Raw genomic sequence first — 14,223 nt, 5'->3', positions numbered from 1 at the left:
CTGAAGTCCAGGTAAACTACATCAACAGCCTCTCCCTTATCCGCTAAGCAGGTCGCCCTGTTATAGAATGAGATTAGATTGGTCAAGCAGGACCTGCCCTTCATAAATCCATGTTGACTGGACCTGATCTCCCTGTTGGCTTTTAATTGTTCTGTGATGGCTCTTGAGATTATTTGTTCCATCACCTTTCCCGGCACTGAGGTAAGACTGACAGGTCTGTAGCTACCAGGATCCTCCTTCCTACCCTTCTTGAAGATGGGCACTACATTTGCCAGCCTCCAGTCCACTGGGACATCCCCAGTAGTATCTGAGTTACCTATTTGCCCTGTTCTTCATCCAATTTGACTTAATTAGTGGAGGTGAATGGGGAGGTCAGGTTCACTTTGCCTCTGTCTCTACTTGCTTTTCAGTTACTTTGCAAGTTACCCTCAGACAATTTAAGCTGTGCTGTGACAGCAAGTTCTTGTTTAACATTCAAACAGCTAAGGAAAAGCAGTATTATCCTTAGTTACGTTTTCATAGAATCACAGAATTGAAAGAGTTTGAGTTGAAAGAGACCTTAAAGATCATCTCGTTCCAACCCCCCCACCATGGGCAGGGACACCTCCTGCTGAGCTAGGTTGCTCAGTTTTACCCAAATTTTAATTATTCTTTATTCCTTAGATGTCTAAAGTTAGTAATAATAATTTATTTTAAAATATTTGGTTTTATTTAGTTAGTTTTATCCTTTCTCATGCTTGAATCCATGGAAACAGGGCACTTGTTCAGCCAGCCAGCGTGTTGGGTCCTGGCTGGCGACTTGACCCCTGTGCATAGCAGTTGAAGCTCTGTGCTGTCAGATCTCTGTCTCCCTTTTGTTTTCATTATTTATTACTGTCTTTAGACATCAGCATAGGCTACTGATGGCCTTGCAGATTTTCTAGCCACACACTAATCACCTTGACTTTGCCCATATCTGAGGCCATTCAGTGGGTGTCTCTGGGGCTTTCCCTTACCTTCTTGTCTCCTGCCCCACACCGGTTACTAGAAAGGTGGAGATCTGTTGCACGCTGGTGTACGTTACTGCACAGCCACTAACAACTATACAGGTTAAATTCCACTCGTTATACGTCTTGCTACTTTGACGTGTAAGGTGCATATGTGCAACCAGTATAAAAATGATAAAAATTTGGGCTGTCAGTTTTAAGATTTATTTCATACTTTTTGATATAGCAAGCAGCTAAGCCAGTGGATTTCTTAACTCCTCAAAATAAAGGATTCCACTGCTGAGTTTTCTTTTTGTAAAAAGAAGGGTGGAAACAGTGTCTAGGAAGTGGTGGGTGGTGAGAGCAGAGTGGGGTCTGGTTCTTTTGGCACTTGGTAGCTCACAGTCTTTAGTTTTCCTTCGTATCTTATCTTCATTGCTGGTGAACACACTGTCCTGAAACACCACATTGCTTCTTTTTTGACATTACATAGCTCTTTTAACTTCATGTTACAGAAATAAAAATTATAGGCCATGTAAGCAACTGACATGCTTGTATACATTTAGAAGACGTACAGCACAGGTGTACAAAATAAATGATTCATTCACATGGTAGTCTTCCAAAGCTTTCAGAAAAATGATTCAAACAGAGTAAATAGTTGATTGTTCTCCATGTGTAGAAAACATAGCAATGTGGTTAATAGTTCTGAGAAGGAGGCAGGGGAGAAACAAAGGATTAAGTCTTGAATATAGATAACTAAATATTTTTTTTCTAAAAAGTCATCACTTTTTGACAGAAAGCCTTCTTCACTTACTCTTTTAGTTCAGCAAGTACAGAATGACAGAATTACAAACATAATTTTAAGTGTTTCATTTGGCTGACTGTCAAACTGTATGTGTCTGAATGAAAAGTTCAGTATTTATAAACAGTGCTGATAGCTAACAAAAAAAAGAGTGACCACCTATGTTACAGATTTCCTATTCTGATACAATTTTCTAAATGTTTTTCCTGAGTATCTGGGTGTCTCCCTAAGACTGTGAAATAAATTTTTGAGACTGTGAACTTATTTTTTTTTCCGTTGTGGTTATATCTCTGCACTGCCTTCATGTTGACATGTTGCAGCTATACGTTTCTCTATTTTTTTAAAAAATTTCTTTACTAATTGAGTAGTTTTGCCAAGAAGAAACATACTTGGCTTGGGGGAAATAGTGTCTGAGTTTTGTGCTTCTGACCTGAGAGTTATGAATGAAAATTCCTAGTTGAGCATATAACTGGCAGAAAGTTTGGCTCAAAAGGGGGGTGACATAGCTGTTGTTTACTAATTTACCAGAATAATTTGTGACATTGAGCACAATTAGTGATACTGTTAAACTCAGATTTGCTTTTGGCTGGTGCCAGCTTTAATCTCTTAAAAATCTTACTTTTAAATAAGTGTGTAGGTGAATGTGGAAGCAAAACACTTGGCTGCCCATTCCCGTAAAATGTTGAGATCCTTCATTTCTTAGATTGCATGAGGATGTGGCATGGAAGGATACACAACGATCCTCTCCCAGTTCCTTATTACAACATTATAACGATTCCCGTGGCCTGGTGGTTTAGGAAGGTTTATTTACAGAAGAGCCAGACGTCAATGCGTTTCTCAAATGAGTAAATAATACAAAATGCGATTGCATTGTACATCCCCAGAAATCCTTCCATGTTGTTTCATAAACTGAAGTATCTGTGCAGCTGGAGTAGCTTGGCCCTTTAAAAAGATGGAGAGAAGGTCCTTTGGATAAAGAGCCTGAGGGAGCCAGATCTGTAACTTGTTATCAATGTGTGGTGTGCTTTCTGAAAAATTGGACATTACTAACCTTACGGTCTTTTAACATTAGTTGTTGTGCAACTAATACTCGCAGTGGTCAAGTCTGAAAATGCTATAACTAACTGCAAAGCAGTTCAACATAGGAAAAAAGGAAGTTGATCATGAATTTGGTGACCTTCTCCTCGCTGTGAGGAGTGGTCTGGAGTGCTCCACTAGGGGCCTTTGCACTGTTGGTCTGAGCCACTTCAGAAGCAGGTGAAAGAGGGGAAAAAGATGATTCCATCTGGAAAACAAGGGATAAATTAGCACCCAGGAAGATCTGCACCCAACTGCTGTGCCCTTTGAAGCGCTGTTGGTGAGGCAGCAGCTGAGCCATTGCCCCTGCTCTTGGGGTCGGGCTTGTACGACCAAGGCAGTAACTAACAACTGGAAAATCAGCTTCTCTTGGGGGAATTAAAATTGCTGTTTCATTTTCCTCTGGGACTTTTGTTTCTAAGTTGGTACTGGAGGCCCTAGGTTTTTGCTTTGCTAGAATATGCCTGCTTATTTTTCACTTGTTAACTTTATCTGGTATATGAATCAGTCCGGGTTAGGCTGGCAAGCACGCAGTGTATTGCTTTTTTGGAAGCGGTCGGTTCATGCAAGGTAACGCATGTGCAGGCAGGCTTCCAAGGGAACTTGAGAGGAGGCTGGAAACCCCAATGATTGTTTTATATATCCTGCCAGGCTTGTCGGGTTGGCCTGAGGGCTGATGTCTCCAGGTTCTCTGAAGAAGCCTGCTCTGACAGTATGCTGGTAAGGAACAGACATCGGAGAACCAGCATGCTGCTTAAAGACTGCCCCTGATCATGACACCACTTTTATAAAATCGGGAGAAAGTGAATTCCTTCCCACTGTGCACTCCTGTCCTGCACAACGTGTGATTTACGTGGGTTCCCTTCTGGAAAACAGCAAATGAAATGTCTTTGAAGCATCAAATGGTGCAAAAAAATTGCCACCTTGCTCAAGGAATTTTTATTCTCTATTGCTGTTGTAGGTTAGGCTGGTTATTCAGCTGGCTTCCTGCCTGGTGTCCCACATCCCTGCTACACCTTAAAGAGGCTGAGGACAAAATGCTAAAATGTAAGTCTTGGTGTTTAATGACATTTAGAGACGTAACTAGATTTTCTATAAATTTACATTAAATATAAAAAAAAAAGTTTTTAAATATAATTTTTACACTATGATGAAATAAACAGGTTTAGAATTAGATTTTCATTGTTCCCTTATTTAGATATTTGATTCGAGGCTCTCTCCTTTGGAAGGGAGCTCCTGTTTAAAACAGTGCTTTCCATAGTAGAATGTACTTCATATTTTATCAGGCATGTCTAGCAATATAATTTTTTCCTACTCTTTCTTCAGGTATTGCAAGCACATACAATAAACGATATGTGTATATATCTAAAGGCAATAAAATATGGACACTGACATTCTCTCCGGACCTTTCACATAAAACTCCTCTTGTTCTCCTGCACGGATTTGGAGGAGGTGTTGGACTGTGGGCTCTCAATTTTGAAGATCTCTGTGAGAACAGGACCGTTCATGCTTTTGACCTCTTAGGATTTGGACGTAGCAGTAGACCACATTTTGACACTGATGCTCGGGAAGCAGAAAATCAGTTTGTGGAATCCATAGAAGAATGGAGAAAGGAAGTGGGGTTAGAAAAAATGATTTTACTTGGACACAACCTAGGTGGATTCCTGGCTGCTGCTTACTCATTAAAATACCCATCAAGGTATGTGAAAATAAAGGAATGAAGGAATTCCTTTTCTGTATTTGACTAGTGATTTTAACACAGATTTATTTCATCAGGCTATTTATAAATTATCTTTTAAGTAAATGACTGTCCTGATTTAAAGAAACTTGATACTGAATTTTAAGCCCAAAATATTAATTGTGTGCTTTGTTTTCCAGGTGTACCTCTTTGTTTTTGTTCAGTACTCCCTTGCCCTGTTATAAGATGAAATTGCAAAGATTGTATTTGTCAGTGAATGTTTTGTGACGTCTCTGAACATGCATAGGTTTGTGAAGGGAAAATAGGCCCATCTCTGCCAAACTTCCCCATATTGAAACTTCTGAACATAGTTCCCCTCGATAATTTATGCCTATGTGCTAGCAGTCAGCCTGGTGCCAGCGTGATGATGTAAAAATTTTTTTAGTGACCAATTTAAATTGTCTATATGTCAGTTCATATATCTTCTTTGCAAACCAGCCCAGCTGTAGCAGTCCTGTAGTTGTATTTCATCAACATTTTCTGCACTGCATTGTGGCCAACAGCTAATCCATTTTTTTTCCTCCTTAAACTAATAATTTATCTCTTTAGATATAGTTTGGTTATAGAGCCCCTGGTGAGCTAGGCTTCCACAAACTAAGGTCATTCTGTATCGAAAAAGGACATTGCTTTTGTTTAGATACACATGTGGACTCCCATGAAAATCTGAACATAAGTTCAGCTTTCCACATGCCATGTGGCGTATTCTGTATTAAACAATACATATCTTTTTCTTTTATATTCACATCCATTTATACCATATACCTTTCTTTGACTCTTACTTGGAGATTTTTAAATAAATTCATAACATCATTTTTTTCCTAAAACACTTTGTCTCTTCCTCTCCAAGTGGACAATGGCTGGCACACATGGCTGGAAATGCCATGTGAAAGAAAGTAGGCATGTGTCTGAATCTAGAATTCCAATGAAGCAATGCAATCCTCTCCTTTAAGGATGTAAAGCTGTTATCATTTTGGGCATAAAAAACCTTTAAGCTAACCTTAGTTAAGGGATCACTTACAAGTTCCTTACCCCATTTTCTCAAGTACCTTTAAATGATGCTGCCCTATTCCTGTGGGATAGGCTATTGTTTCTGCCCCCTGCTGGCTTCCATCAAAAGTGACACTTGGCGTCTTCATGCCTCCCAGTGCTTAAAAGTTGAGGTTAATTAATTTGGGGATGTTGTAGTTTGTGCTCTTACATTACTAATGTTTCTCTGAAATGAAACTAATACTATCAAATTAGCAAATTGACTGATAGGATATTAAGACAGCATTCAATCAAGTGATAAATTTAGCACAGCTTGCAGCCAGGTTATCTAACAATGCATTAGAGGCTTAAGGGATTCTAGACACATATTGTTAGGAAAGTCGATCTGTTTCTCCAAGCGTAGAGGATCCATTAATTTACTGCATTGTACCGAAGTTGATCATGGGACAACTGAGGTTACCAATCCAAAAATATATCCATTTAAAATATTCCTGGGCAGTGGTCAGTCATGATTTTCAAATACTGCAACTTCTGGACTACTACTTTTGGAAAGATTTTCATTTTCAACCTTGGGTTATCCTGGGTCGTGTTTTAGGCTTGATTACCAAAAGGAGAAATGCCAAATAGGAATGAAAGTATTAAGAAAGGAAATGTGGGGAAAAAGAAAAGAAAAAAAAGCTTATTCTGGTTTTATTCATATATTTAATGCCATAGTTGGTGCATAGAATGAGTGACTGTCCTGAATGGTTCCTCACTGCATGCATTTCTTTGCCTCTAATTTCTCCTGCTCAATTTGTGTAGTTAAATTCTGCCCACTCCTCTCTTACCATCAGTGTTCGTTGCTCTGCGCAAACGTGCTCACGGGTGAGCTGACAGCCAAGAAACATCTTTGTGAGCTTAATCCTTTACAGCCCCTCATTTCAAGCACATATTTTTGGTTTCCCAACTGATTATAGTCCAGAAATAGCCTTCAGAATCACTTCTGACATCGTTTTAGGCACTAAGAACTCTGCTGTATTAAATATCTGATCTCATGGCTTTGAAAGAGAGGAAGTCATGAAGAGGAAAGTAAGGATGATGAAGCTTGCATGGAAAATCACCTTAAATATGCAAAACTACAGTTAAGAGTCACTTTTTCAGAAGTCAGCAGTATGTAGGACAGTGTAGGCGTTATGATGGGATTAAACAGAAATGGACAATTCCAATGTACCGAATTGAAGTAGATTTTTTGCTTGAGAGAGACTCGCAGCATGAAGTGGTTGATAGTTGCATGTGCTGGAGACTCCTGCTATGCTCTCTGTACTGAGATTCCTTTGAGTAATAATTTTATAAATTATCTCTCTGATGTTTCTTTCATGACCTAAAAATCAATAAATTTATAAAACATCTGTTAATTTTGCTCTGCCTCTCTCTATTCTAATTTTACTTTGATAAGATGATTTTTCAGATAAATTGCATCTCACAACAGAGATCTTAGATGTCTTGGAAAAGAAAGACTTTTAGCAAGTTTACTTAAACAAAACATATGCAATTATTTTCTACCAAATTAAGTTGCTCCTGCAAATAATATTGACTGAGCATATAGATTAGAATATTTTTAAAAGTAGAAACAGGACTGGCCTTTTTCTCATACATGTATTACAGTGGGTATCTGTTTTAATACTGAGTTTCTCTTTGTGACTTGAGCTTCGCTGTTTCTGGTTTTTGTACATATGATTAGTTGCAACTCAGTCTTTTTCTAACTAGCAATCAAAAGCAAAACCGTTGATGAATCAGAAACTAGGTGATGAGCCACCATGACAGGAGTGACTAAAACAGGTTGCATAGTCCACAGGTAGTACATTTCTGTCATACTCAAATCGAATAAAAACTAATGTGCTCTAAACCTCCGAAACTTTTTTGCCAACAGGGTCAAACATCTTATCTTAGTGGAGCCATGGGGTTTTCCAGAGAGGCCTGACAATGCTGAACAAGAAAGACCAATTCCAATCTGGATCAAAGCACTAGGAGCTATATTGAGTCCATTTAATCCTTTAGCTGGGCTGAGGATAGCAGGACCCTTTGGTGAGTTTTAGCTGCTCTTAAATACCATTTCTGTTTTTGTTATACATAAACATGGGGCAGATACCCCATTAAGATAGGCTTTGTTGCAATCCCATATCACCCACAGAGAAAAGAGTTGGAGGAGAAAGTGGGGAGGGGTTGAGGAAAGATAAGCTCTTTAGGACAAGAGGGCAAGCTCTTTCTGTTAGAAATACTAATATGACAGTTTATACCAAGTGACAATTGTATTAATGTAGGCTGCAGTTACAGTGAGTCAGATTCTACGGACATTTGTTGGGGAAGCCTGACAAAGAGGCATGAATGTGAAAAGATTTTTTCCTGGTTGCCTCTGGTTACAGTCCATTTAATTTCCCTTCCAACTGCAGTTTGGTGGACAAACAGGATTTCCAAATTTGGTTAACATTAGAAGGCAGTCTCTCATAAACTCATTTCTCTTTGCCCTGTTTTTAGAGAAATTGAATTTAAACTGAATTCTTTCCATTGGCTGTTTTCATATTACTCTAACAAATTTTGTGGGCCTCATCAGTGTCCTGTATTACAGTGGCAGTTTGTCTTTCATATTTCTACATGTCTTCAACATCACTGATAAGATATTCGATAAACTCTTTATACCCTAATACTAGGACTATGGAGGCATGACCACAAATACTGCGGTTTTAGTTCATGTGGAGAGTGAGGAGAAGGGTATGGTCAAATCTTAAAATCATAATATGTATTTTCTAGAGGTGGAAGAGGTTATCTCTCTGTTACTCTTGTACTGTGCAGTATCTGCTGGAGAAGCTTGGAAAAGGATATCTTTCAGGCCCCTCAAAAGTTACAATTAACGCACATCTTCATTGTTTTTAATATTTAGTCTGAAAGTAAACTAGTGACGTTTCTAGGCTTCGTTTACTTTTAAACCACATCTGTTTCCCAAACCTCTTTCTATATATTTTAAAATACTGATCACGTCGGGAGCGTGATGAAATTAGATTTTCAGGCACACAACGTATTTTGTACAAACAGATTTTTTTAAAAAAAAAATAAAATACCTGTTGGGTGATAAGCACTGATTTCATGCCTTTTATCCAATAATAAGTGCATGAGTAAATCAATCCATGCAGAAGAGTTCAAAGCTGAAGTTACCTCCCTTAGTAAGTAAGTGCAGTCAAAACTGTGCTGCAGAAACAGACCCTTTCTTTGAAAGGTGTCACCCAACCTGGCCTTGCTTACAGGTGGCTCTGGAGTGCAGTGCTTTTCAGAATTTTTCAGCCATTTCTCCCTTCACGTTTTAAAGTGCAATTCTTGACAGGTGCAGTAGAATTCTTAGAGTTTAAACACTGTGCTGTGAGGAAGGTGCTAAACCAAACCCTGTTTTCTTTCACCAAGCACATGTGCTTCAGCTGCCGGGCAAGTGTAGCTGCCTCGTCCTCATTATGAACCCGATTGCTCTTGTTCAAGGGTATGAGTTAGGCACTAAATGTGAGACAGGCTCTTTGGGGGTCACGATGGTATCACATGGATATTTAGCCAGACTCACAGGCAGATACTAAAAGCTGGGAGAGAGGCAGAATCCAGAGAGATCTTTCTCATTCAGCAGTTTCCAGTTAGCTAATTTGCGTGTTTCCCTTCACTTAACTGCAACAGTCACCCAGGAGGCTCACAACATAGGGGTTTTGGTGCTTAGATTGAATTTGTGAATTGATCTTCCTAGAGCTAAATGCCTAAAAATTCCTCAGGACAACAGTAATGTCACTGTGACCACACCCTTTTTGTGGAGCTTGGAGTCTTCAATGTTAGTATTTCTTTTAGCATTTCTGTATGGAAAACGTGTATGGAAATCACTGTGGAAATCATCAGCCAGGCAATTGAGGCTGTCTTCAATAAATGTTATGAGAACAAAACAGTGTGATTTCATCCCGAAGTTTGTTCCAAGTCCTTGTTTCATCTCCCACATAAATTCTGAGGGAAGGAGAACAGGTTTGATTGAACCCACTTTTTATCAGAATGGAAAGTGAGTTATAAAACTTGTAAATTTTCAGTCCTCTAGTTATTGGAAATGGGAATGCTGTGGCCTCTATACTGGTGGCAGGAGAACACACAGAATTAGTCTCTTTCTTCCACATACTCTTATTCCAAGCCAGCTGTATCATTTGTGTTTAGAAAAAAACCCAAACAGACAGACAGAAATAGACAGAAATCCAGCAGTTTATCTCTTTGCAGAGAAAATACAAGCAGCAGAGCAAATAGCAGAATGTTTGCAAAATCTTCCTTGCTTCAGGTCTTAATTCCCTTATGACACAGTCATTTATTTTCTCGTGCACTGTATTAGCTTTCCTAATAGATTTAAAGCATACATAAGGGTGTGTTGCAATAATCTAGTCTGAAGGTTACAAAAGTGTAGATCATGGTGACAAGGCCTACGTAATGGTACCGGGCCTTTGACCAGGGACAGGTGGGGTGAAGTGACGTCGTCGTCACTGCATGGTTTAACAACAGAATTTTCAGTTGATAAACCGAAGTGGTAAACTATAAGCCTATCTCTTCAGGAGTAAATATTCTTAGATTATGATTAGCCTTTGGTGAGGCCCTTGCTCAAAGATCCAGCTGGTCAACGAGGAGAGGCTTCGTCTATAAGAAATGATTCAGAATAGCAGCTTAACTTTAGAAAGCCTGAACTGGCCCCTGAAGGGACCCGCCTCTCTACTTTGGCTGTTAAGAGATCATGGGGACAATAGTTTTCCTAGGCTAATTCTCTTAATTTGTACTAGTTCTTGTGTCTTATGTCAAGAGCTCTACACCTATTCCTCGGCATAGACTTCTGTTCTTTCAGCTAAGCACTCGCTAGATGAGCTAGCTCATGTAAAAGGAGAGACGAGACTTGCATCTAAGGAATCAAAACAGCCCAGCTGTGCCTTCCGGTTCTCAAAAGTGGGATGTTTTGGCCCACCCAGTGCTACCAGAGCAAGGAGAAAGTCAGTGTTGGTGTCATGTGAGGCTGCAGTGGCCCTTCTTAAACATTCCCTGTATGTATTTGGCAGGTAACGAATTGCCCCTCTTCTGGTGCAGCATAAAATCCTGTAGAATTTTATGTTTCCTTCTGTTTAGTGTAATGCCATCGTGTTTCTCTGAGACATACAAGCAGTGAAGGAAAACGTTGGCGTAGAAGTCATCAAGCTTAGCCACAAGGTTCAAGGGAACGCGTTTGGAAGGTTGTAATGAAAAGCGTTCGGCAATCCGATAAAGTTGTCTATACTAATTCTGTCTCTAATTGTGTTTTCTGTTTTAACAGGATTAAGCCTTGTTCAGCGTTTAAGACCAGATTTCAAGAGAAAATATGCATCAATGTTTGATGATAACACTGTGGCTGAATATATCTATCACTGCAACGTACAGTCACCCAGGTGAGTATGTGGTTCCCAGTGTACGTTTTGAAGACTGTCTTTCATTTACTGACTACCTGCTACTCCCTCCAATGGCCATGCAGGGCAACAGTGTGCATGCTTTTGTTTTTAAATGGTAGCATTTATTGTATTAATTGAAGAAAAAAAATAACATTGCACATTTTCTGAATTCCAGAAACTGATAAATGTAAAAGCTGCCCTAATTCTGTATTCCTTCTAAACTACCTATGTGTTAATTCCGAGAGAGTTTAGGCACTAATTTTTAAGTAAAAAACTGTTACAGTGGCTTCATTTATAAAGAATTTCTTTAAAATACTTTAAAAATCGGCCATTTTATTTTTTTAAGTGTTATCACTCAGTACTGCACAAGTACGAGCTCTTTCTGTTGCAAATTATGTGCAAACCTTGAAAGCTTATATTTCTTAATAGTAAAAAAATCCCAGCCTCGCGTACTATTGCACTCTGTTACCAGAAGGCATGATTTAGAGAAAAGGCAAATCCGAAGGAAATTTAATTTTTTTTACCCTTTTGAATGGCTTGAAGTGGTGAAACAGCTTTCAAGAACATGACTATCCCTTACGGATGGGCAAAAAGGCCGATGCTGCAACGGATTCCACAAATGGATCAAGACATTCCTATCACTGTGGTCTATGGAGCACGTTCATGTATAGACGGCAATTCTGGCAGCACTATCCAGTCTCTGAGACCAAATTCGTATGTGAAGACAATAGTAAGTTGACTTTTAAAGCAGTTGTTTGTTTATGGTGTGGATTTGTTTAAATTCTATCTGTTTTTTCATACCAATTGTGGCAATGCTGACTCTTTGATTTACAGCCCAGGGTAATAATTTGTGATTTCTGTAACAGAGAGAGAGTAAACAAGTGTTAGATCAGAGAAAACGTAGACAAAAGAGTTGAGGTCCCAGAGTAAGAAAGAAACTTACTTAGCACAAGAAGCTGAATTAAATCTTTGAGCAAGGTCGTTCTTCTGCTCTACAATGTGCTAATACAAGTAGTTTTTGTGGCCACTAGTAAGTATCTGGGGTTTTGTCTGTGTTTTAAACCACAGCAGTCCTAGTATCTTCATATATGTATAACATAGTGAGGAGGGTCTCATAAACTGCTCTAATGTGTCTGTATAATTTTTTGTTTCTCTGATAAGAGAGTGGTTTGCACCTGGTGCTTAGGTTCTTAGTGTCTTTTAAATAACAGAAAAAAACCTTAGTGTTGTCTTCCTGGCTAATACGTTCTTGTTTAGAGGTACAGCATTATCATTTAAAATGTATGTGTATTTGCAATTTGATGCAAATGTGCACACTGCATTTTTTGTTGATTTCTATAAAAACAAACAAATTTAAAAGTATTCTTCACACATTGTCACATCAGTCAGCTGTGATAACTGGATGTGCATCTATGTTACAATGCTATGAGGTGATAAAACGTTTGAATACACCAGCTGGTGTCTTACTGATGTCTAGATCTGTCTGGACAGAAGTGTGCAATATGTGATGTTGGTAGTATCCTACGACATGTCATTCAAATAAAACTTTGTAATCTCGGTGTAGATGAATCAGAGCTGGAAATCAGAGAAAATACATTGTTATTGAACTGTTATATGTATTAAAGAGCACAAATACATTTCATAAATGTTGACATCCAAACTAAAAGTATCACTTACTGCTTAACAAGGAAGAAGATTGTAACAAAAAGTCACTATTAAGAAGTGTAAAATATAAAACTAGGATAAGTATATACCATTCAGGCAGATTTTTCCAGTCTGGTCAATGGGTTTTAGAAGGGACCGTGGAAAACTTTTTTGTATTCCAGATTAAAACATTTTTAAGCCAAATAAAGATTCTAAGAGGAAAATTGGAGTGGTAGAAATTTTAGTGACATTCAGAAAACTGTAGGAGGGAAAGTGTTCTCATGAGACTGAGGCTGAAACACGGACTGATAGTGCCACCCTTGGTAAAATGCAGAGAGATTCTGAGGTGCTATTATGTGTGCTTATTTCTAATTAATTTTTACTATGAGTTTGTGGGGGTGTTTAAGACAATAACGTGTCTATACTTTAATGAGCTTCACTTGGAGACTTACAAGGGAGTGTTTTAATGAAAGGAGGGGAAAAGTAGATTTAAATACAGATTAATCTTGGACTGATTATAAAATGGAAAGAAAATAGGTCAAGTACCTTTGCTGTACATTGTAGTGATGACTTCGTAACAGTTATGGCAAAGTGATAAATTATAGGAATAGGATAACCACTGTGTGTGTGATTACTTAAGCCCTTAATTTTGTTACATAGTTGCCGTGAAATAATCCAGGTCACAAATGTAGGGGTTTTCCACCCATATATTGAATCGTTTGGATTTTACTTGTTCCTGCTTTAACTCGTAGGCATTAATTTGGAGGTTTGAAATCTGCTTCCACAAGTCTAGGAAATCACCAGCAATTTAAGCTTCTGAGTTATCGTTTATTGCCTTCTTTAGTCTCTTCCATATATTTTTATAACAAGGGAATACAAATTATTTCATGCTTTCTCTAATGCCAACACTTAGAGAATAAAAGAGCAACCTGGCAGAATTATTTGAGTGAAGAATGAAGAGGATGAAGATGAATCAGAAGTTTGATATGTAAAGCACGTTCTCCTGAGTTTGTTTTGTGGTGACTTGGGTCTGTTTGAATGTTGGGTTTTTTTCAACAAACTGTTGAATAAGCAGCAGCTTTACCCTCTTTTCCTGTGTAGCAAAGATCCTCCAACAAGTGAAAGAAGCTTTTGTTTTTCCTTATGTTTACAGTCCTTTTTAGGCTGTACGATACTACCTCCTGGCAGCAGTTGTGCTAACTGCACTAGCACAGGCTGGGTGCAAAGGGGTCAGTTCCAGTTTTGAAATTGTCTTTTCAAGTGATAATGTATCACACAGGGGATGCATAAAAGTCAAGTTCTTCACATATCCTGATATTTATTTCTTTGTTTATTACATTCCTGTGATTTTGACTTGTCTCTTCACCTTTATCCCCTAGGCTATCCTTGGTGCAGGTCACTACGTGTATGCTGATCAACCGGAAGACTTCAATCAGAAAGTGAAAGACATCTGTGGTTCTGTGGACTGACTTGTCCGCTGTTCTTTGGGGAGTCACACCGTAGATAGCATTTAATAGCAATACTCTCTAGGAAATCACTAAAGAATGCGGAGCTAATGGAACA

General features: G+C 38.6%; 1 protein-coding gene across 1 annotated transcript; it reads left to right on the top strand.

Moving 5' to 3' along the window:
* Positions 1-3,520: 3,520 nt before the first annotated feature.
* On the top strand, positions 3,521-14,223 carry ABHD5 (abhydrolase domain containing 5). The gene is made up of 7 exons (XM_009873106.1): positions 3,521-3,543; positions 3,806-3,891; positions 4,171-4,543; positions 7,479-7,633; positions 10,905-11,016; positions 11,560-11,746; positions 14,040-14,223. The coding sequence occupies exons 1-7, from the start codon at positions 3,521-3,523 to the stop codon at positions 14,127-14,129; spliced, it is 1,026 nt and encodes a 341-aa protein (XP_009871408.1). The 3' UTR covers positions 14,130-14,223.

Source organism: Apaloderma vittatum, unplaced genomic scaffold, assembly GCF_000703405.1.
Source record: "Apaloderma vittatum isolate BGI_N311 unplaced genomic scaffold, ASM70340v1 scaffold20277, whole genome shotgun sequence".
NCBI classification, from domain to species: Eukaryota; Metazoa; Chordata; class Aves; order Trogoniformes; family Trogonidae; genus Apaloderma; species Apaloderma vittatum.
Note: the sequence above shows the minus strand (reverse complement) of the source record. Positions and strands in the feature narration are given on the sequence as shown.

What these genes read in the sequence shown, in the direction of transcription:
- ABHD5 (XM_009873106.1), top strand. Translation starts at nt 3,521, where the DNA reads ATGTCTCCAGGTTCTCTGAAGAA. An exon ending in TCTCCAGGTTCTCTGAAGAA is followed by an intron (nt 3,544 to 3,805) that starts GCCTGCTCTGAC and finishes TTGCTGTTGTAG; the next exon opens with GTTAGGCTGGTTATTCAGCT. An exon ending in TGCAACGTACAGTCACCCAG is followed by an intron (nt 11,017 to 11,559) that starts GTGAGTATGTGG and finishes AATGGCTTGAAG; the next exon opens with TGGTGAAACAGCTTTCAAGA.